The 25,414-nt window shown below is 43.9% G+C and overlaps 1 protein-coding gene across 1 annotated transcript in view; it reads right to left on the bottom strand.

Moving 5' to 3' along the window:
* LOC126305900 (cytochrome P450 306a1) overlaps positions 1–25,414 on the bottom strand; it is a 352,029-nt gene that overhangs the window by 82,745 nt on the left and 243,870 nt on the right. The window contains exon 3 of the mRNA XM_049992044.1: positions 16,383–16,528. Within this exon, the coding sequence (XP_049848001.1) occupies positions 16,383–16,528 (146 nt within the window). The remainder of the gene's footprint in view (positions 1–16,382; positions 16,529–25,414) is intronic.

Consider the following 25,414-nt stretch of genomic DNA (forward strand, 5'->3'; position numbering starts at 1 on the left):
GATTGTCAGTTAAAGAGGCCTCCTTATTCTCCAAATAATGATAATCACTATTCTTCATATCTAAATAATATGTTGGGATTATTAAATTTCAATGTAACTTTGAAATTGAAAATATTTGTTAATATGGCACTCGGCCATTATTGATATCTATGTCACTGTTGTGGTCATTGTCTATTATTGCTTTCTGAAGTTGTAAATAGGATTAATTTATGAAATCCCTTCTCACAAGTTCTTTAGTAGTTAACAGTACCCAAGCAAACTCCTTTTTATTAAATTCATTCTTAGTAACAATAAGCTTTAGCAACTGCTGCTTCGTGCTACATCTACATTTTCATCTAAATGGATACTCTGCAAATCACATTTAAGTGCCTGACAGAGGGTTCATCGAACTACCTTCGCAATTCTCTATTATTCCAATCTCGTATACTGCGCGGAAAGAACGAACACCTATATCTTTCCGTACGAGGTCTGATTTACCTTATTTTATCGTTGTGATCGCTTCTCCCTATGTAGGTCGGTGTCAACAAAATATTTTCGCTTTCAGAGGAGAAAGTTGGTGATTGGAATTTCGTGAGAAGATTCCGTCGCAACGAAAAACGCCTTTCTTTTAATGATGTCCAGCCCAAATCCTGTATCAGTTCTGTGACACTCTCTCCCATATTTCGCGATAGTACAAAACGTGCTGCCCTTCTTCGAACTTTTTCCATGTACTGCGTCAGTTGTATCTGGTAAGGATCCCACACCGTGCAGCAGTATTCTAAAAGAGAACGGACAAGCCTAGTGTAGGCAGTCTCCTTGGTAGAACTGTTACATTTTCTAAGTGTCCTGCCAATAAAACGCAGTCCCCACAACATTTTTTATGTGTTACTTCCAATTAAGTTGTTCGTAATTGTAATTCCTAGGTATTTAGTTGAATTTACAGCCTTTAGATTTGACTGATTTATCTCGTAACCGAAGTTTAAAGAATTCCTCTTAGCACTCCTGTGTATGACCTCTCACTTTTCGTTATTTAGGGTCAACTGTTCTAAACCACATGGATAAAGGCAGTCACCTAAAGAGGTGAATTCAAAACTTAGGGCCAAAACAGAGACGCTGAGACACCACAAAATGCCATGTACTCTAATGCAGTCACATTCTGTATCACTTGTAAAATTCTTGCTCAAAAACTCAGTCAGATAGCTTAGCAACTCATTGTAACAGGTTCATTTGTTTCTGCAGTTTTTCATATTTAAATACGAAGTCAGTTAGCTTATCCACATGTTTGTTTTAAGTTTTTCATGTAACGATCTATTGAGGGCTGGAAGGACAGTTAAACTGACACTCATACAACACGCACACAGCGTTATGCTGGTTATATTCCGTTTACTGACAGCTCAGGTTGCTGACCGAGTCCATTTTCACTGACGAACATAAGCAATATTGGTTGTAGCGATGTTACATATTGGTTGCACAGACGTTACAGTCTTACAGCTTAATTTCTTCACCCAATAAAGGACAGATTCTTTTCGTTTTTTTCGTATTTAATGTGATGCACGAAAATAAGTAAACGACTGAATGAAATTTTTGAGAGTTTGCACCGGTAAAAAGCAATGCGTAGACTTTGTGTAACGTTCAACTTATGGCACACGTTTTTCCGTATTTACGTATTTAAATATGAGAGCAAAATATCTCTTTTTATTCTCGAAATATAGGTTTTTATATCCGCACATGGGTCGTGGCCGATGTGCAAATTTCCTTTCTTGCAGACTGGGAATGATATGCTCATAAAAATCGTCATGTCTCATAAAACGTTCAAAACATCGAAACGACGCTTCTTGCAAATGGCAGCACACAACAGGGAGCATTTTGTTGTATAATTAACACAAGAAAAGTTTTGGTAAAATGTTTCAGTGGAATAAATGAGGTTTTTATGCGAATTTTTATAACCAGACGAAGAATGAGAAATGGACAAATGGAGCGGCATGAGGTCTAGCTCTACAAACAGATATTTATTTGCTTAAAAATGATCGGGATAATTAAGAGAAACTTAGTGAGTTGAGTGAAAATTAAAATAGTTCACGAAGAGCTGCTACTACATATGTACGTTAAGTCTCAAAAAGTTAATCTCTTCAAGGCCTAACAATTTTGTGCATAAAGAGATACATCAGTTTAACACCGAAGTCTTAGAAAGGCTTCCTACGAATCAAGTACTAAATTTAGGACATTTCGAGAATTTAAGGTGCTAGGAAGACAAGTGAGGTGTCGGTAAGATCGGGTTTTCTGAATAAAACTTGAAAATAAAAAAAGGAACTGGTGAAATATTTTGTGAAATGATTTGTCTAAAAGAAATAAAAAAGGTTAAAGGAAACAGTTGATGTACCTTTGAATAATTCTTGATATTATGTACAGCAAATAACGTACAACACGTGAGGGAAACATTTGATGTGTCTGTGAATGATACTCGAAATCATGCACAGCAAATGAGATGCATCAAATGCTTCTGTAATGTATTTTATTTCTTACTTTGAGATCAATCATATCATGAAATGTTTGACCATTTTTCAAAAATTTTGTATTATTTATTTACGAAAACAGTATAGATTATTTGAAACACTTGGGATTAGCATTGATTGCTAGTGAATTACGTTGCCAACAATCAAATATCAGTAAAATTTAATAGCTGTTCATCGTGTTTTATAGAGAATTTAACGTGTATGATGCACTGGGGTAATTGTTTGATACTTTAATATCAAGTTCTTTGGCAAGACCCTAAAAAGATACTTTTACATGCAGTATCAACAGCACAGATAAAACGTTGTACACAGAACAGGTTAAAGAACTGTAATTGAGTCAGTTTAAATATAAAAAGCAGCCAGGTCCAAACGCAAAACCAACGGGGATTCAAAGTACTAGACAAAGACACTACAACACAGACACCTCATGGATAAAGTCACTCATTTTTGGGTACTTACGTTAGTCAGTCATTCTTCCTATGTTATCGACTATTGGAAGGTGGTGGTTGCGTCAATAACTCATATATTATTTCAATGATGAGATAGTAGGACGTATGTCTGTTCATCTGCATGTACATGAAGATTTTTCTGGAGACGTTCGTAGTTGATGGTATGAATAGTGAAATTGTCTATGAACGTTCCTCCCTTTATAAATTTCATGCACATCGCTCCTTTATCGCCTTATTTTCCTAATTGACGCTAATTTTGTTGTCTTGTTCTCCAGCTACCATGTTCTACCGTTTATGGATGTACAGAATGTTTCATAAAGTTTTGACGATCTCAAATTTGAATAACGCGCGCTAAAAACAAGATATATTGACGGAGGTGCCGTCTAATAGAAACGTGGAACGTTGAGTTTCATCCCACATACAGGTCGAAAATCAGGTTGCACTAGTTGAATTAACATCGGGCGTTCGCGGAAGAATGCTATTTTTGCTACGGCGGATCTGTCGGGCGCGGGCAGCGTGTCTACCGTAAGAATTTCAAGATACAGCCGCGGAATCCAATTCTTGTTCGTAGAACAATGTTGACTTGAGTAATAAATTTCCGCGCAACAGACAGCTAATCGAAAGTCAGCTGGCCCTCGTAAAACCGACCGAACTCTCGAGAACATTGTACGTGAGCGTAGTGGTTTACAGTTTAGCCCTTCTTCCTTATGAAAACATGCTCAAGCACTGAACGTGCCACGCATCCAACAAGATATTGCAAGTTATCGATGAAGCGTGTGGTAACCGCATAATTTCTAAACGCGCTGTGTCGGATGGCCGCCTCAATCGCCTGATTTAACCATGCCAGACTTACCTATGGGATCAACTGAAGGTGAGTGTTTACTCCTGTGAGCAGGCTGTTTAGGTTTTTATGTTGGTAACGCCACGTAGTGCTCTGTATGAAAATCACTGACTGTGCTGTGTGCAGTCTGTAGCTGGTTGGACTAATTGTTGGAATATTCGCTTGTGTAGTATTGGACAGAGGGATGTGAACATTGCATAGCGTTGTGCAGTTGGAGGTGAGCCGCCAGCAGTGGTGAATGAGATTGGAGATGCTAGAGTTTTGAGCGGACGACCTGGAAGTGTGTCCGCCAGAAAAAGAAAATTTGCAAAGATGGATGTCATGAATGAATATGACCTTTGAACACTATTAAGGTAAATACATTGTTTGTTCTGTATCAAAATCTTTCATTTGCTAACTATGCCTATCAGTAGTTAGTGCCTTCAGTAGCTTGAATCTTTTATTTAGCTGGCAGTAGTGGCGCTCGCTGTATTGCAGTAGCTTGAGTAACGAAGATTTTTGTGAGGTAAGTGATTTGTGAAACGTATAGGTTAATGTTAGTCAGGGTCATTCTTTCGTAGGGATTTTTGAAAGTCAGATTGCGTTGCGCTAAAAAATATTGTGTGTCAGTTTAGTGACGATCAGAATAAGTAAAGAGTGAAATGTCTAAGTACGTTCAGTTCTGCTCAACTGTTTGAAAATCAAATAAAGTAAGAGTGTTTCCAACACAGTAATTATAATTTTAAAAGGGTATCTTTCACTCCGACCGGCTGGGAAGCTTGCAACAGTTAAAAGATCGAATTCTCGATTAAATTTCCAGAATTCGTCCAGCAGCTACGAAAGATGTGTTCGAAAACTGGTTGAAACGCCAGGAGTATTGTTTAAGTGTGAATAGTCGACATACGTCTGATGTAGCATTTTCATAAATAAACTTGAATAAATGTTGTACCTCGTGTACAATGTTCGACTTTGTTTCGCATTTAATTTGTGTGTTATTCAAACTCCCTGTAGAAACAGCTGGTCGGATCTAGTAACCATCTTGCAGTGAGAGTTAGTTGCTCTCGTGCAGGCCTCCAGGCTAGGTGGCCCGACGCTGAAATGTCGCGAATCCAGAAGACGAATGCAGTCAAAAATGGTTGAAGTGGCTCTGAGCACTATGAGACTTAACTTCTGAGGTCATCAGTCCCCTAGAACCCAGAACTACTTAAAATTAACTAACCTAAGGACATCACACATACCCATGGCCGATTCCGGATTCGAACCTGCGACCGTAGGGGTCACGCGGGTCCAGACTGTAGCGCCTAGAACCGCTCGGCCGCTCTGGCCGGCCGCGTGCAGTCGCTTGCTGCTGTCGCTAAGGAAGGACGCGGCTAAGAGCGGGTCGCGAGTGCAGACGCACCGGCGCCCACGCAGCCAGCTGGGATAATGCATTCCGCAGGGTGCCAAATCGTGCGGGACGGACAGAGCTGGGCGGGGGCCAGCCTAGGCGCGGATCGCCCGGGAGGCGCTGGCTGGCGCGAGCCGCCGCCGCATGCAGATGCTGCGCCGAGCCGTGTATCCTGCGTCGCGCCAGGTCCCACCCTCTGACTCATCCCCGCGCCACTGCTATCCTTTCCATCGGGTCAGCGAGACGCCACGCTGTCTTTCCCAGCTTAGACGCGCACCTGTTCCAGCGACTTACGGTACACTGTCGCTTCATGTGGGCCCAGTTTCTCGGGAGCACTGAACTTGCGTATACCGTCCACCTGCCCACATCATTGACACGGTCGACAGACAATGAGGTGATAGAAGTCAAGGGGTAGCCATATGCACATATACAGACAGCGGTAGTATCACGTAGCCGACCGCCGTGGCCAGGCAGTTCTAGGCGCTTCAGTTAGGAACCGCGCTGCTGCTACGGTCGCAGGTTCGAATCCTGCCTCGGGCTCGGATGTTTGTGATGTCCTTCGGTTAGTTAGGTTTTAGTAGTTCTAAGTTTAGGGGACTGATGACTTCAGATGTTAAGCCCCATAGTGCTTGGAGCCATTTGAAAAGTATCTCGTACACAAGTGTGAAAGAGCACTCCATTGACGGGTCTGTCTTGTAAACTCAGGTCATTCATGTGAAAAGGTTTCCGATATGATTATGGCCGCACGACGGTACTTAACAAAGTCTGAATGCGGAATGGTAATTGGAGCCAGATGTGCGGGACACTCCATTTCCGAAGTTATAAGAGAATTCAATGTTCTGCGGTCCATAGTGTGAAGAGTGAGCTGAGAATACCAAATTTCAGGAATTACCTCTCAACACGCACAACTCACTGGTCGACGGCCTACACATAACGACCGATAGCAGCGGAGTTTGTGTAGACTATTCAGTGACAATAAATAAACAACAATGCGTGAAATAACTTCAGAGTTGAATGTGGGACGTTCGACGAACATATACATTAGGACAGTACGGCGAAATTTGCCATTAATAGAGAATGGCAGCAGACAACCGACGCGACTGCCTTTGCTAACAGCACGACTTCGCCTTCTGCGCTTCTCCCGGGCTCGTGACCGTTCCGGTTGAACCCCAGACGACTGTAAAACCTTGCCTGGTCAGGTGAGTCCCGATTTCAGTTGGTAAGAGCTGAAGGCAGGGTGTGGCGCAGATCCCACGAAGCCACTTGCCCTAACTGTCAACAAGGCATTGTGCAAGCTGGTCGTGGCTCCATAAACGATCTGGATCGTCTATTCCACCGGGACCGATCATTGACTGGAAATGGTTATGTTCGGCTACCTGGAGAATACTTGCAGCCATTCAGGGTCCTTATGTACCCAAACAACGATGACATTTTCATGGATAACATTGTTCCATGTCACCAGGCCCCATTTATTCGCAATTCATTTGAAGAAGATTCTAGACAATTCAAGCGAATAATTTGGCCCACCAGATCGTCCGAAATGAATCCCATCGAATATTTGTGAGACTAAATCGACAGGTCAGATCGCACATGAAATTCTGTACCGGCAACACTTTGACAGTTATGGAAGCTTATAGAGGCAGCATGACTCAATATTCCTGCAGGGGACCTCAGTCGACTTGTTCACTCCATGCTACGTCTGGTTGCTGCACTACAGCAGGCAAAAGGAGATCATGTACGATATTGGGAGGTATCCCATGACTTTTGCCATCTCAGTCTAAAATTCATAAGACTAAAATACTCGTCATAACAACAGTTATTCTCCCCGCTCATAGACGTCATTAATTTACAACCAAACCGCCAGCATCCCACCACGAGATGTTCCTTTGGTCCGACTTTCTTGGAGCTTTCGTGACGTTGCGCAAATACTGGTGGTCGCCGCCTGAATCGACGCACTCCAGGGATGGGCTGCAAGCGAGACCAGTTATAGGACTTGCTGTTCAAATAACTTACGGGAATGCAGCCGGGTGACTTCCTCGACAACCGCTGATATTTCGAAAGGAGCATACACTGTCATTTTCAAGGCAAAACTGCAGCAAGTAAGCGCGGTGCAAGGGACTTCAAAGCCTACGTTTGCAGAGCAATTACGGAAATGTAACACACACACACACACACACACACACACACACACACACACACACACACACACTGAAACAATGTCGCCATCATATAATCAAAGGTGAGTGACGTCAGAAGTTATCGATAGTGAAAGTTAATAACTAATAGATGCCGTATCCTTCCCTCTGTTTTTTCACAAGGGAGAGAGCAGGATTCCATGCATAATTTAAACAAACACTTCCATCGCTATTTATAAGGCCACTCACCAATTCATTTCAACTGCTTCCTTAAAAACACTATTCCAATAGTTGGAAGAGCTTGCCAGAATTTCCGCGTCCCAAGACAATGTTCTACAATTTCCGATTTGCTCGGCTCTTGTAAGCGTGTGTGAGACGTTTATGCTCAGTACACCTGTCTTCCACAGTACTGATAGTCGGACCACTATATGACAAATCACAAGTGCAAGGAATAGGATAGACACCCGAGTTACGGAGAAAAAGATCGTCTTTTACGGAACTTAAAAGTCTTCTAATCTTTGATGGTGATCTAAACACACAGTTGACATCATATATCCGCTAAATACGGCTAATACTGTTGGAAATGCCAAAAAGGCAAAACACGCCGTAGATCTTGGTGCAAAATTCGGTATTGCCATCACTCACCCGGTGTACGGTTTTTCGATAGTGTAATGCACGTCTGATCTTTCAATGTAACTGTTCTGTTGAATGGTAACATCTAGATGGTCTAACTCAGCTGACAAATCGAAATGATGTAGGCCCTTTCTCCCACAGTACGAAGTACCCCTTCACACGTAGCGAGATGTAACAACTATTAGCCCTGGATACAAGTCAGTGTAAGTAGGCTTGCTATAAACGGCCTGTCCCAAAGTACCATCAGCTTTCCTCCTAAGTAACACATCAAGGCACAGAAGTCAGTCATAATTTTCCACCTCCATCGTGAAACAGATGTTCAGGTGGATTCAGTTCAGGTGTTCTGAAAAGTAGTTCAGATTCTCACTGTCATTAGACCGAACAAGGGAAGTAACGTATATGTATCTACAAAAACACAGAGACTCCAAAGCTGCCGATTCCAAGGCACGTCCCTCAGAGACCTTCATAAACAAACTGTCCCTAATAGGCGACAACGGGCGTCCCGCCACAACTGCATCTGTATGCTCGTAACACTGCACACTGAATAAAAGGTAAATGAAGGTCAACATATATCGAAACAGGTTCGTTAGTTCAGCACCAAACCCAGCCTCAGTCAGCCGCAATGAATCAGACAGAGGAACCGCGAATGAAAAGAAAGGCTGCATCAAAACTTACTTCAGTGTTAGACTCATCCAAACGCATTTCTTCTAGTCGACATACGAAATCAGCCGAGTTCTTTACGTGATCCTCACACCTACCTGCTAAGGGCTTAACAGAGTTGCAAGGTGTTTTGCTACATGATGTGTTGGACCACCACTGTTACTCTCAATCAGTCTTATGGACCTTCGGAAGGCCATATAACCTAAAGGGAACAGCACACAAAGAATTGGTTAATAGTCTCCTGCGATACGGAACTTTTCTTCAGGAGTCAGTATGTCTTTCCCTCAACACTTTTTGTCGGATCAGCACAGACGCTGCAATACGGTGAATCAAAATGTTGACACTGCATCTTTTGACCGTAAATCTGGTTGTCCAAAATTCTCACTACTCCATTGTCAATAACGAATCCATGTAGCAAGACAACTTTTTGAAAGATTCCAAGATCTGGCCACTGAACTGGAACACGTACGCGGCTTACAGCTCTTACACCACGTCAAACTTCCGCCAATAGTCTCCACATACAACACAAATACAACTGGATGTCAGTAAAGGAAAAATCCTTATAAACACACAGCATTCAAACGCCCACTGAAACTTAATGAAATCTATTTCAATTAAACCTCGCCAAGTCTGTGTAGTTCAGTGGAAGGCCACCATACAGTCAGCTATTGGCTGCGCTATCTGATGTAATGACACTACCTAGCGTGCACGTGCACACTCAAAGGCAGCGATCGCCTCAAAAAGCGGAAAGTGCGCAAGCATAAATCGCGTGGTCACACAGGTAGGCACATTAAATTCTGGAAGACTTTCCGAAATGTAAAATTAGCTTGGTTGATCACTCAGGATCATCAGCTATTGATTTCAGAAACACGTTTCGGAACACTACCTCAGTCCCAGACGGCACGCGTCTTCGACAGGAGCTTCGACACCACACGAGAGCTGCCGGACAGTCACCGATCTCGCGAGCTAAGAAAACATTATTTTGGTGTGATGATCTTACGGCCTTCGGGACAGAGTGTACTTCGATGGTCATTTCCTTTTAAGACTCTCAGTTATTGCTGCCTGCCAACACCCTCAGAAGTTATTTCTGTAAAACGTGGTAGAAAATACCGGTACTCCTGTGAAAATCTCTCGCTTTTGTAAACAGCATGGTCAGTCCAGATCACCACTTTCACACATGGCTTAAACGAATACCGCCCCATTACCTACAGAGCATCTGTCCTCGGAAACCTTAAAAGTGGTGCAGTCGTTCATAGCAACGATTGGCAACAGCCGACGACATTTTTCTTGAAACAGCCGGCCGCAGTGGCCGAGCGGTTCTAGGCGCTTCAGTCTGGAACCGCGCGACCGCTACGTCGCAGGTTCGAATCCTGCCTCGGGTATGGATGTGTGTGATGTCCTTAGGTTAGTTAGGTTTAAGTATTTCTAAGTTCTAGGGGACTGATGACACATGTTAAGTTCCATTGCGCTCAGTGCCATTTGAACCAATACATTACAGCCACAGCATAAATTTCCTGGAATAACACAGAAGCAAAGTAAATACCAGCGGAAACATGTTCCTATTGAAGCACAAAACAAGCGAATATGCTCCTAAATTAGAATTATGTTTTAATACCTTCAGATGCTGACGAGCGTTGATAGATATCAACGGGGACAGGTGAAAATATGTGCCCCGACCGAAACTCGAATCCGGGATCTCCTGCTTAAATGGCAGACGCTCTATCCATCTGAGCCACCGAGGGCACAGAGGATAGTCCGACTGCAACGACTACCTCACACACGCCTCCCACGAGACCCACGTTCTCACCTTATATGTCCACACACTACATTCGTAGTGTCCCTACCCAACAAACTCATTACTCGTGGATGACATTCTTACCAAGTCCCATAAGAGTTCGGATAATATGTGTGCACCTGCAAAGAAGGAGGAGGTCATGGTCGGCCGGTATTGTCCTCGGAGGCTCAGATGTATAGAGCGTCTGCCATGTAAGCAGGAGAACCCAGGTTCGAGTCCCGGTCGGGGCACACATTTTCACCTGTTCCCGTTGATATACATCTAAGCACGTCAGCAGCTGAAGGTATTAATATGTAATTCTAATTTCATTCTAGACGACTGCACGTCATCAATGGTGTCTGTTCTTTCGGACATGTCCCACAGAACGGACCCCATATCCATATGAATATGGTCTTGTTTAAAAGACTGACTGAGAAGTAGGGTACCAGCTGCCTCATTCTCTCTTCCTCAGCACCTTTAGAAATTGTTCCAAATATTTTGGTATGCGAATATATCCGCGCTCTTTTTAACCTGTCACCTTTCATCCCACGGGCTACCTTAATAGCAACTCACTCACACTCACTAGAGCATTGCTGTAAGTCGGTCATTCCCATTCGCTCGCACTTGCCCATTCTCACTTAGTCATTCAGACCAACTCGTTATCATTATCTCTCTGTGTCTCTTTAACTGTCAGCGCCGTCTATCTCAAAGCACCCTTCTTTCTCTTCTACCAGTAATCTCCTCTCACTGTTCTTGTCTCCCACTTGTTCTCCCTTACTGCTACTATCTGATTCATTCTTTCCCACTGCTGCTCTCTCTTTTCACAGCCAACTATCTCTCCCTTTCTCGTTGTCATTCTTATAGACTCTGTCTTTCATTGTCACTGAATCTCACTCAATTCGATTTTCTTCTTCTCTTTAATCCTCCCTCATTACCACCCTCTTCTTCACACTTTTCCAAGCACTGTTCTGTCACAGTCAACTGTTCCACTCCCACTGTGTACCTGTCTCTCTCTCGCACTGCCATGGTTTCCTTCGCTCATCCTATATTACAATCAATGTCTAGTATCTTCCAGCATTTATTACTTTTCCGTCACTTTCCAACTGCCACTGTCTCTTTCTCCCTCAGCATAAAAAAGCTTACATATGACCGCATGGGAACATTTTTAAAGATGTTGAGGAAAGTACAATAAGGCAGGTGGTACCATACTTTCCAGTCAGTGTCTTTTAATCAGGACGGCCGCGGTGGTCTCGCGGTTGTAGGCGCGCAGTCCGGAACTGTGCGACTGCTACGGACGCAGGTTCGAATCCTGCCTCGGGCATGGATGTGTGTGGTGTCCTTAGGTTAGTTAGGTTTAAGTAGTTCTAATTTCTAGGGGACTGATGACCACAGAAGTTGAGTCCCATAGTGCTCAGAGCCATTTTTTTAATCAGGAGCATGTTCGCTGTTTTGTGCTCCGATAGAAGCATTCTTCCGCTGGTTCCCTTCTTTTCCCTACTGAGCATAAAAAGGAATATGGTATCAGGTTTAATTTTACGGAGGACAAAAATGGCATAAAAAGCAAAATGACATCGGTTTCTAATTACCGTAAGACTGGCGCAAGACATGTTCAGTATACTTTCCACCGTTTTTCGCCACAAGCTGAAATCTAGAAACACCATGTTCCACAACAGATCTGGGTGTCTCGGGTGTCATGTTCAGAATGAGTTGCGCAGTGCGTGCCTTCAGTTCGGCTACGTTCGTAATTTGAGCACTGAACACAACGTCTTTCAGATAACCCCATAGCCAAAAGTCACACGGATTAAAATCAGGTGATCTGGACGGCCAGGCTGCAGGGAAATGACGGCTGATAATTCCAGTATTTCCGAAACGCCTATTCAGGGGCCATTTAACTGGTTGTGCAATGTGCGGAGGAGCGCCGTCTTGCCTGAATACGATTGTACCCACACCCCCATGCCGTCGAAGGGTTCGAATGACGTTAGCGCCCAAAACATCTCATAGCGTTTACCTGTGACGGTACAAGTGTCAGGACCCGAGGGATTCATCTCTTCGAAAAAATACGACCCCACTGTAAATGATATCGTAAACCGGCTCTACACTGTCACCGCACAGAATGAAATGGTAGCGGTTGATGTGCGTGCGAATATTTTGTTGCCCGCGTTCTGCATTTCTGTGTATTGACATGTCTCTGTAGATGAAAGTGGGCTTGGTCTGCCCATAGAATGTTCTCTGCTCGTTCTTGCCCACTGCCATGCGAGAAGATCAAACGTTTGTCTTTCTGGCAGGTCAGCAGGAAGCAACTCCTGAACATTGGTGATTTTGTATGGATAGCAATACAGGATGTTTCTTAGGATTTTATGCACCGTGCTCGCAGCCATATAGAACGTTCGGTCATTTTCCCATGCATTGTATGTTTCCACATAACCGCTCGTCTCCCCATGTAACGCTGTGGCCACACAGTCGACAAATATTGGATCAACTGTTTATTCCCTCTGCCACATTGCGGTTCAACAGAAACTTTATTTTAGAATACTGTAATCATTTCTCCGAACCCTTAGCAGACACAGGACCAATTCTTTTTTTTCATGCCCTTGAGTGTCTGGAACTTCTGGAGGCTATTAGCGCACAGTCATCGTTCTTGTAGAAGAGCTTTAGCAGCAGCGCTCGAATCTTCACGGAGACAGCCATGTCGTGCGCCTCGGAAGGAAAATAGGAAATTCCGTGTGCCGTGCGTCTGTTGGTGTGTATATTATAACGCTTAAGGCGCCATCTTCTGGTAAAATTTTCGTTAATTTTATTTTTTTGACGTTTACCCCTGCTTCAATAACGTACTGTTCAAATTTGATGTCATTTTGAGCAATGTTTCTCTTTCTACAGCTTTTTGGAACCGGGACTTTGATCATGAACTCCATGTATGTAGAGTCAGTATCATGCGGTTTGGGAAAGTGTACAAAGGAAGGACAAAAGTGACAGAAATATGTGTTACATAAAATCAAAAGATAATACTGAGAAAGTGAATTAAAAGTAGGTAATAGCTAAATACACAAGTAAATATAATGGTAACTGATACGTCAATTGTCAAATTAATGTTTATAATGGATGTTTGTACTATCATGTCTGCTGTTTACCATTATTTTATCAACTTTTTCACTCGTGCTCGCATGATGTGTGGAACAGCTGGTAGATTTATACAACCACATGTATTTAGTTTCACACAGCTGTGAAGCATGTACCAGCACATCACTTTACGTTTCTGACTGGGTCCTATTTCCTACGCAACATCGAATTCTCGGTTGTAAACGTTTGTTAACATCGTAACTATTGCGCATTTTATTTGATGACTGACTGATTTTTGAATGCTTGGCAATGACCATGTGTCAAAATTGCAACAGTAATAAATACTACTGTAACAGCCTAAAGTGGAATTACTAATTTCACTAAGGCTGTGATTCAGTCGTCATCGGAATTCAACATTCTCAGTGCGCTGTGCTCTCTGTTTGCACATGTATGACGCTACAACCCATAACATCTACATCATGAGTCGAAGGCGACGTTCTTTATCGACAGGTTCAGTCCATCCAGTTCCTCTGAAACTTCAATATAAAACGTAGCGGGTGCCCCATCAGGTCTTATGGTCTTTCCTTTAGAAAGTGATTTGAGCTGCTTTTCAATTCCGCGTTCATTTATATCACTGCCTGACGTTTACTGTGCCATGATCGGTCCTTCCCACCACTTACTGGCTTCCGTGACATAACGTGTCTACCACAACGCCTGCAGTATGTTAGTATCCGTGCCTGAAAGTCTCCACGTTCTTCTCCTCAGAGCTAAATGTTAGCCGCTGATTATTCAGTTAGTTTCAGTTAAGGCGACACATTACTCACATTTCACGCTACATTTTTACCCCTTTGCGTATTTTTCATAATACCCTTATAGTCAGAAATCCTGTGTTCAAAAAACTGGGTGACGAAATTTCATTGTAGGCTGATGCCACCAGAACCAGCATACAGTATGGTTTTCAGCTCCCGTAAATCCAGCATTCAGCTACTCAGTTGCATAAATGCCGATTTCTCAGATAATTTACCGAATTTTTAGCAAAATACTGCGGTACAAATCAGTTTAGATGCTAACAATACCTAATATACTTTCGTAAATTTGTATTTTCCGCGGCTGGTGTCAGTCTCATTAAAATCTTTCTGAGTGTACTGCCACGTCATCTTATAAAACACTTGAAAGACTCAAATAAAGGGCGTTTGAATTTTGATGGGATAATTTGCTTGTGTGTATGACGCTGTGCTTGGGCATTTATCGATTAGGAAACAGCACAGTGAATTAAATTTAATAATAACAATAATGAACACGTCAGTCTTTGTTTTTCTTGTACCTTTTTTTACGCATAGGCGCAGGATCGACATGGTTGTTATCGGATTTGGCGTGATAATTTAAGGGGTGACCGGATGCCCTTCCTGTCCATCAAACCAAATGATTCGCAGGCTCCTTCTCTGTTGCTGTTACGCACTTCTGAACGAGCTACCCTCCACTCTGAGCACAATATATATAGGTGTCTAATGAGACCGGAAAAAGGAACTTTGCGAATAATTTGGTTTGATGAATGACCTAGCTTCGACAGTAGGAAAGAGACACCTTTTGTTGACAATCATTATGAGACGAAACGTATTGACACTGAGGTGAGTAGACGTGTCTCAAGGTGTTTTAATGATATTTCCACCATTGAACTGTTCAAATTTCTTTATTTTATATCAGTATCACGAGTTCGGCCTAAATCCATTTTAAAACGCAACAATGTCGAGTATAATTAGACTTTGTTGAGTGAAGTCGTCGTCAAGATCTATTGAACTGCGTATGTCAGCGTGTAGATGAGTACAAAATCATCGAAATGTGTCTGCTTATCTACATGACGGGATGCCCAGTTCAGCAGATCTTGGCGATTGCTTGGCTTAACGAACTACCAACCCTGTTGTACTTGATAAATTTTTAACGCTGAAATCATAATAGTATTATAAAACAAAAAAATGCGTACAGCCAAATGGTGGAAATACCATTGAGACATTGTTACATGACTCTGGCCCTAAAATACGCAAAAACACCACAAGTTAGTCACACAACTTGTCTGTCCAAAAGTATCCTAACTGGTTGTACGAAGCACTGACGCGGTTAAACAGACAGAATGCATTCCTCTTTGGTGATAAACGTCTCGTACCGTGTTGAATTGGATCACAGTTATAGGTAAGCACTGGCGCAGGTTCCGCACATTACACGTACCACTATCTCAGTGCAGGTTTTTGTTTTGTTTTGTTTTTTCTTTTTTTTTATTGTGTAGCGTGGGCTGAAGAGATCATTCTTGATGACTTATTCCTCTAGGATGGGATATAAGGATAAAAGGAGAACACTTTATTTATTACACACTCAGTTAGGCTTGGGCACTCAGTGGGTCCTTTAGCATGTTGTCTTTGGTGATGTCTATCTGCTGTGCAGGGTGAGATGTGTCTAGGCTGTTATGTGTGACTGCTTCCTCGTGTTTAAACAGATTGCCTATGGGGGTGAAACGTTATTGATTTCGGTACTCGATACTTGTGCCACCTTGCAGGGTTTACCGTTCCTACCGATTCTAATCGTCGAAATTCGTCCCTAAGAGCATCGATTTTGTCAAAACGTCATTAGAGCCTTGTCATGGACCTTCTGTTGTATAGTGGTCTCGTGAAGTGCGGTGCGGATGTCGACGTTTCTTGTCCACCATGGAGCTCCTGTGACCCATCGGTAGTAAATGTTTTGCAACGCTTGGAGTTTGTTGTAGTTGGAGACGCACGTAGTTCCCCATGAGGTGGAGCCATATAACATTGTGGGGTCCCACAGTTGCCTTATACAATTGTAGTTTAGTCTTAGGGTTGAGATCCTGACTCTTCAGGAACGGAATCAATGACCTGGCCATCTTCTGGGCTGCCGGTTTCTTGTCGTCAATATTCTGCGTAAAGAGTAACTTTTTGTCAAGGTAGTGAGTGCAGGGGCGCACCTACCTGCAGGCAGTAGTCGACGCTGTCCGCTACGAGCGCCTCCAGGCGCTCCCTGCGCGGCCCCGCCTTCACCATGCCCAGGTTGCGTAGCGTGCTCGCCACGAACTTGCGCTGGTCGCGCCACAGCGCCCCCTCGGCGCAGATGATACCTGCAACCGCCAGCCGGCCCGTGTAACAACCACAAGCAACGAAATACCGCTACAAAATAAACAAACAGCACCAGCAACTACGAGGGCTTTTTTCCAACCTACGATCGGTCGCGAAATGGAAACCACAGTGAAAATCAAGAAAACATTTATTTGCAACATTTAGCTACACATTCAAGCTGCTTCTCTGCATAGCTAGCGCTCCGAATTAATTTATCACAGCGTATTTCGAGCTTTCTAATATCCTCGTCACAGAAGGCAGCCGCCTGCGATATCCGCCATTTCCCGAAGCTGATCTGCACCTCATGGTCTGTGCCAAAATACTGTCATCATAGTCAGCGGTTCATGTGAGCGAAGAGATGAAAATCAGATGGAGCCACGTCCAGGCTGTATGGTTGGTGATCAAACACTTCCCACCGGAAACGCTGCTGGGATGTCTTTATTACCCCTGCAGTATGCGGCAGATAAATGTCATGCGTCTCCTTCTTCATGGCAGTTACAGTATACGGGCGAAACCTGCCATCAGCACTTCACTGTTTCTGTGCATATTTACACTCTCACTGTGTGCTCAGAATTGAAAAGTGCAATGTGGCACAAAAGGCAGACATACTAGAGACACTAAACAATACATCACCAGATTTTCCTGTGGTAAAAAATACACAACCGATCGATGGTTGAAAACAAACTAGCTCTCGTATCATTCTCTTTCAAGTATACCTTTACACTTTTATCTACTAACGCATTCATCTACATCTGTATTGCACTAGCCAGCTATGCCTTTTTCACGGTGTAGATTATACTCTTATCCAGAACGATTTGCACTAATGGGGGCGATCCCAGATCTATCATTAGATCCAGCCCATACAAAGGAGCATATTGTGAATATATAAAACTAAATTCATGCCACAGATTCTGACAGATAATGAAATTATAAATCAGATGACAGCAACCTCGATTATATGTACATTAACCTAGTACATAAAATTAATATGCAATTCTCCTCCAGTAAATGGATTGTTAGCAAAATCCTAAAACTACAAATGTGTTGTGGAAGTTAATTGTAGGACTATCAGACAGTTCCGTAAGAATAATTATGTGGCTACCATAAATCACATTTACTAAAAATCGCTTACACGGAATCGGCCTTAGGAGAAAGCTGATTCCTTTCAAATGTTCTTCGTGACCCATGACGTTGTGGAGGGAGATGTTTATGTCTGTGTCGTCGCAATGGTGCCAAGTGGAGACGACAAAGCTACAGATAAGGAAAGTCCTCACCTCCCGCCATGCTAATATAACAAGGATAGGTCAGTGCAGATTCCCTACACAGTTGGCGACATAGACTAGTAGCTGCGGAAGCACAGTATCCAAATTATGAAAGGCTAGAGACAATATTCCCCCGCGCATTTTTTGCTCAGTCGTGCCACACTCGTTTGTTTACCGTTGATTATTCGTTCTTTGTCTAAGCGAATTTTGGTCCAGCAGTCTGCCGTCATGGTAATAACGCATACTCTGATCTCCATAAACTTGGAGTCAGACTTGCAAAGTTTCATTTCCGGAGTGTTCTTCCGATTCTTTCTCATGTGTTCCGGATGTATGGGATAACTGCAGGCTTCTCTTCATCCTCAGCAGGCTGTGCTTTCGTCTTCTTTGGTATTGAGGAATGTTGTATCTGGTGATTGCATTAAATGTTGATATGAAACAAAGCCTGTACGTGCTGCAATTTGGGTCTTAGACTACTTTGGTGCGAGATTTCGCGCGCTCTATGCATTACTGTGCTTAGGATACCTTTTCGTCGTGAAGCGGCATAACTGCTGGAGGCATGCAAGTACACATCTGTATGCATCGGTTTACAGTAGACTCTGTGCCTTAATGTGCCATCTGGTCCTTACATGAGGAGCACATCCAGAAATGGATATTATTTTCTTCCATCTTTGAATTTGACGTTTTGGTGCAGCGAATTCAGATATTGCAGGAAGTCGTGCAGAAATTGACGTCTGTGCAATCAGATTACGAACTATTATCTCCATATCGAAGAGAGCATGCCGACTTGTAGACTACCAGCTCCTGGGTTTCTTCTACAAATGCCTCCATAAATATGGTGACCGTCATTTTGTTGCCATTTTTTTGATAGTCATTTTGGTCAAATGGGAGGTAGGTACCCATAAGGATGATTTCAAACAGGTTCTTTAGCGCAGGCTCCAATTTCTCTCTGACAAGGCTTATAGGGAGGCTCTGAGAGGTACCCTTGTAAAGAAAGACACCACATCGAAGCTCTCCATGAACTCTTCTGGCCCAATCTGAAGCTCCGCGGCTGGTGGATGAAATCCACAGAATTCCGTATGTGGTGTTTGTAGTTGCCCACAAAGTGGCAGAGAATTGCGGTCAGGTGTTTTATTGCTTCAAATGTTGGTACACCTACGTTGCTGACGATTGGACAGAGTGGCATTGTTTCCCTGTTTACTTCAGGTATTCCGTGAAGTCTAGGTGGCCCACATGCTCATGGACAGAGTCTCTGCACCGTCTTATTACCTTGCAATGTGTCTTGCAGGAGCCCGATGATCCTCTTCTTCACTCGGATAGTAGGACCATCTTCAGTTCTCCTGTCGACCTCGTCCTCTACTAGGACGCACTTTTTTTCGTATATTTGACTTGTTAGCAGCACCTTATAATTTCTTTTTTCTTCTGGGAGAATGACTATAAAAATATGTTCCCGGAGCCGTCTGAGTGCTTTTCTCTCTTTCTTGGAGATGTTTGGCTTCAGTGAAACAGCACTCGTAAGTACAGGGCATGCTTCACGTCACATTGCCTCTGCAGCATTCCTTGAAAGTGCTAGAACAACCTGTTCGACAGTGCTTATGGGTTCTGCAGTTGATGGAGTCGTCGAAGTTACTGCGAAATTTAGCCATTTTCCTAGTACAGGTAAGTTAGCATTGTCAGTTTTTTCTTTATATAGCTGTTTATGGTTCTCTGAGGTTCTTGGCGTTATTATTTAGCAGCTTATCTGCAAGTGTACAATTACCATGCGCTGTTGGCTTGAGACCAGCTTGTCTAACCACTCCCAGGAGTAAAGAGAAGTTAGGGCCCCTACTGCAAGCATTGTATACCTCTTGAGGTTTCACTGAGTCTGGATCGATTGTGCCGGATTCTCTCCCTGACTGAGGCCAAGTTGGCTCTTTTGGTGATATGATTAGTGGCTGAAGTTCTGATGCGCTGAACGACCTAAACAGAAGATGGTACGATTCTGTCCTCTCAGCATAGAATACAAGGGAGGTCAGAAGGCATTCTTCACTGTTCCAAAGCTTGTCAGACTACTTAATTTTGCAGTGCAGTGCCGAGTGACGTAATCCGGAAACAGCTAGCTAGAGGCTAACAGAGTGTGTGTGTGTGTGTGTGTGTGTGTGTGTGTGTGTGTGTGTGTGTCTTGGGGGGAGGGGGGGTGGAATTAAATGTGTGGCGCGCAACCAAAGACAATTAGTCATCAGGATGCCTGAAGACGGCAAGAAGTCGGCTTGCTGAAATATCGCTCTTTCTAGACGATGCCATCCAGCTGAATACGTGAAAAATATCCGACCAAGATTAATATCGTCAAATGCTTTAACTTCTTTAAAAACGATAGTCAAAGTATGATGATTGACTTGTAAGCCGAAAACTTTTTAACTAAGTTAATCTTATAGAACATACTCAATACTCTGTTTTAATTTATAAATACAACTTAACTAATGCTTTGCACTAGCGAATAGTTATTTAGTGGCAGCGAAAATGTAAAAGGCAGTGGTCGATATTCTGTACACGTGGTGAAGGCGTGCTCTTCCACCATGAACTGGAAGTATGTAATTGCTATGAAGCCAATAAAAGATCTGTATAAAATGGTCAAGAGCGATGCTTCTCTATGAGTTTGATGGAGACGAACTCCGAAGCATGCCAGCACTCGTTTAGACTCTGTTGCAGCATTTCGCCAACAATGAGGGATGAGGCGTCCACGTAAATCGCTGGTGACCATCGATGGTTGGGTTTGCAGGGAGAGAGGCTTGCAAAATGCGTGTGAGGACGGCAGGGAGCGACACCTGTGTCTCAGCTGCTCGGAATAAAAAATGCCAATAAATGTTTACCATTTCCACGTAGCGACGCATTTCCTGCACTGTCTTCAGGATCGTGTATGATGTAAATGCTATTATACGCTCAACTGGTGGAGACATACCGGTCGCGGAAACCCGAAATTCCATGAGCGTCACTTCATAGGAACCAATGATTAAGCCGGCCGCTGTGGTCGAGCTGTTCTAGGCGCTACAGTCTGGAGCCGCGCGACAGCTACGGTTGCAGGTTCGAATCCTGCCTCGGGCATGGATGTGTGTGGTGTCCTTAGATTAGTTAGGTTTAAGTAAGTCTAAGTTCTAGGGGACTGATGACATCAGATCTAAGTCCCATAGTGCTCAGAGCCATTTGAACCATTTTTGAACAAATGATCCAATTAGCCACATTCCTGAGGATTTTGTATTCGTCAAATCTTCCGAAAATTATGTGTAAGTGTCTTTCGTGTTCTTTGAGGACGCTGATGCCACCAACACATCGTCAATGTACGCCAAGCACAATTATAATTGCCAAAAGTTATTACAGAGTCCTGTTACTTTGGTACCAGGTAAAGGGGAGAAATAATCTTGCGTCCTTATGTTCATACTATACCAGTGTGGATCATCGTGATGAATTATGCGTTTGCGATATGGAATTTGTCAGGCGTCAATTGTCTGGCCTGCAAGAAAACAGGAGAACCATGTGCGGTTCTGATGAGGTGCACTGGTGAGTGACGGACGTGAACGGCATTACAGCATGTAGAATGACGGATGGGAACTCGTTTGGCAAGCACGCCAGTGGCAGAGACACGGCGAGGAAGTGCGCCAACGGATAGGTCCACTGTGTGGACTGGCATGCAGCCTACAACCACGAGACCTGAATCAAAATGGAAGCGCTCCTCACGTCCAAGATCAGATCATAGGACAGGAAATCTAGCCTCCTGATGACGCGGTTTAAGGACGGTATGCTAATTCACACTTAATGGCCTTCATAAACCTATATTAAAATTTAAAATCAAGAGCCCAAGTGTAGTTATGAGCGAACCATCCGAAACTGCTGTCTTAATTTGCTCGCGATCGCTGTTAGCGCCCGAGATACACATTTCCAGGCCACAATTTGAGTCTTAATGGCCCTCAGTTGCCCAGGCTGGTGCTGCTGGCAAAATTGTCCTCTGAACACGGGAAGCTGTCGTTTGCGATTCCCGCTCAGGAACACAGAAATCTATGCCAATGAGCTGTCACTAAATCAACGTGGGTAGAAACTCTCGTTGTGGTCTGGCAACAGTTAAAAGCAAGCGCTCAGTCGACAGCACAACGGCTTGTGGTCATCACGTTTGCATACTCCGAGGTCTGTGACCAGCAGTGTTAAGTCGAGACGTGACGTCTTCCAGCCAGCTTCTAGCGGACGCTCTGGACCACACTGTAGGGCGGCGGCCTGTGTTACTGCCATCCGCTATGTCTGCCAGCTTGCTCAAGTTTCAGTTTGCTCAAGTTCGCCTCATGCTCAACGAGCAGGGTGCGATACATCTCCGGCAAGCGAGACACAGCCATATAGCCTACAGTAGTGTATCCAAGACGCCAGAATCGGCCAAGTGGCGGAGGTGTCGCAGAAATTGTGACGGGTTCTAGTTTCCTCCTTATACGATAGCTGTCTTAAAGTGTTGCGTATTACAGATGGAAACCCCCTCCCCGAATGAGCTCGACTTTTAGTTTTCTGGAGCTGCTGGGCTTGTGATAAGATCGCTACCCACGCTGGCGGAGAGGCTACCCTATGTATGTGCGTATTTGGCGGAGTCTTGTGTAACTCTAGCGCTGACGAAATGAATTTTGATACGCGTGGACTACAGTGACCGACAGTTCATCCAAACGCCTATAGCATTAAATACCAGGAGTTTCATTTGCGCTGCTGGAGCAGTCCCAGGGGTGTAGTGGCAGGTAACAATACTTGTGACTACAGGCAGATACAGCCATAGTCAAAGACTGTGGGCAGACGGGACTGGTGTCGGCTGCTCGCCCCGCTGCCGACGTACTCAATTTCCTGGTTGCGCGACTGCAGCAACTCTTGTAGGGTCCCTCTGCTTTTTGCCAAGTTAAAACCTGTGTTCACAGCTGCTCTTGGTGGCGCCGTTGCAACCTGTTCCTATTTTCCATTCCAAGTGCTGCCGCTGCTATTATACCAGCTTCTGTGGAACTGTAACATTTGCTGTAATTGTTCAAGCTGTTCTTACTGTTATAACTGGTTGCTTTCACTGATCCACAACACGTATGTGATGCCAGTTACTCCAGACATGTCTGAGAGAACGGACACCACTTTGATCCTGCAGCCACTATGAATCAAGACACAAAGGAATTAATGATATTAGCTGCTGGTGTGCATTGATCCATATCAATGAGGTAAGCTGAAAATTTTTTGCTAGACTGGGATTCGAACCCGGGTCTCCTGCTTACGAGGTTGATGCGCTAAGCACTGCACCATCTGGACATAGTGCTCATCACAGCTGCACGGAATACCTTATCACGCCTTCTGTCAGACCGAATATCTCAGTTTGTCCACTCACTACTTACGTAGTGCCCCTTGCTCATTATGGTCACTGTGTCCAGATGGCGCAGTTGTCTGCGCACCTGTCTAATAAGCAGGAGAGACAGGTTTTAATCCAGGTCTGCCACAAATTTACAACTTTCCCCTTTGATTTAAATCAATGCCCACTGGTAGCTGAGTCGTGCTGCGGCTCGCGTTGGTGCTGTTTGTAGGGTTTCCGCCCGCTGTTGCTGGCCAGACGTTATCGTGTAGTTGGCATTGTTGCGGTTGTTTATCTTCTTCTCGTGTTGACTGGCGCCACTCGGTTTCGCAAGCGTTACCTGTCCGCTAGGGGCAGCAGCGGCGGTTATCGATATGTAGTAACTGTTGCCTTATCTTTGGGGCGAAGTCGCTGTTTTTCCAGGTCGTATGAGTGTGCGAATTCGGTTGAGGACTCTGGAGGAGCCAGGTCCGCGCAGTGTCAGAACTCGCCGGGACCGCTGACGGCACGCATGGACTGCCGAATGGAAGCGCTGTGGTCACGAGGGTGCACGACCTCGTCGTAAACCGGGTCCAGCAAGCTTTAAGATGAGTGCATTTCAATCCAAGCAGAGAAACTTCCTCCACTGTGATATCGCGCGATTCTCCAGTGACTTTGGTTCGTGTTGCTGCTCATAGTGTCGCCGAGGCGAAGAGCAGTGAGTGGAGTGCTTGGGGAAGGCGGATCTGATTAGCTTTCTGCAACTTCTTCTTAGTATTTACTGCGTTCAACTTGTTACAATTTGTTAAGTTCAACGAGCGGTAATTTTTCTTCTCTGATGGCCGCTAACGCCCCAGTTACTTGCCGCTGCTGTCCGGTAAGGCGTGTAGTTTTGACAGCTTTCTTGATTGTAGGCCGGTTGGCGATTCTTCTACTCTGGTGGTAGTGATTCCTTTCTCGTTCCGGGGCTCTAAACACAGTATTCAGGACGTAGTGCAGACCGCCGGTTCTGGCTTGGGAGTATTGTTCCATCGTTGCATTTGGTTTATCGGACGTCAGGTAGCTGCTGCAAGATCATCATTAGCCATTAGTTAGACTGCCACTAGTCTGAGTTACCTTCTTGTGAAGTAAATGCAACTCTTGGCTGGCTATCTCATCGCTCGCGAAAGTGTTTGTTGCTGGACCTTCTCAGAGGTCCTGAAGCACCGTCTGGATCAGTTGCTTGTTTTTTTAATTAACTTTTGCTATTGTACTTGATGTTTTGCGGAAAGTTTCAATTTTTTAAAATATTATTGCCATTACTGGCGTGAAAGGGCTTGTGCCTAGATCACAGTGGCTTGCGTTTAAAACATTATCTGTTGTATCTGTATTTAATAGTGATTTACTAAATTGTAACGCACTGAAAAAACTATTATTTACACTGTTGTTTATTCCTTTATTAATAACGTGTGGTATTTTTATTTATTGTTGAGTCTGGAATTACTAGTTTAAAATCAATTATCTGTAAATGTAAAAGACAACCAATAGCAACTGATTACGGCCCGGTCCATAATTGTAATCGAATCCTGCGTTTCCTTGACTCCTGGTCTCAGTAGCTAAGGTCATTAATTCTTTTGTGTCTTCATTCATAGTGGCCACAGGATCGAAATGGTGTCTGTTATTTCGTACCTGTCTGAAAGCGCACACACACCTCATACATAATTAAGGCGAAGACGGCCAATCATCACTTCAGTGCAGATGCATAATAAGACAGAACTCACACGGAAATCGGCGAAATGCAGCGGGTAATGAGGAAAATAGGCAAGGGGCTCTACGTCAGTAATGAGTGGGTAAGTTGAGAATTTGGATCTGACGGGAGGCGTGCTGGAGTTGTCCGTGTAGTTGCGATGATCAGTGCGTATGGATGGTGCAGCATTCACTGCGTCTGCCTCGTAAGCAGGACATCCGGTCCCGAATAAAAGTGCAGCACAGATTTTCAACTAAAGACTAATCTTCCTTTTTTCAATTTTAACATTTTTATGGTACAGGAGCAGAAATATTTTTTAATATTCCATGAAGCGTTTGTCAGCAAATTGTCATGCTATGAAAAAGTAGCAAATTTCACTTTTTTGTTTACTCGATGACTGGTTCCGGACCGGGACTTATTTTCGGATCTTCGTGGCAGATAGTCAAAAAGCGCTGTAATTGTTCATTTGAACTTCATAATACGTATTTATTTTTGACGGTTTTTGTTTTTCTCGAAATACAATTTCGTCTATCTGTCACGATGATTTGAAAATGGGTCCCGGCCCGAGGCTATTATTCTAGCATGCTGGAAGTCTGTA

The sequence above is a fragment of the Schistocerca gregaria genome, chromosome 1, assembly GCF_023897955.1.
Source record: "Schistocerca gregaria isolate iqSchGreg1 chromosome 1, iqSchGreg1.2, whole genome shotgun sequence".
NCBI lineage: Eukaryota > Metazoa > Arthropoda > Insecta > Orthoptera > Acrididae > Schistocerca > Schistocerca gregaria.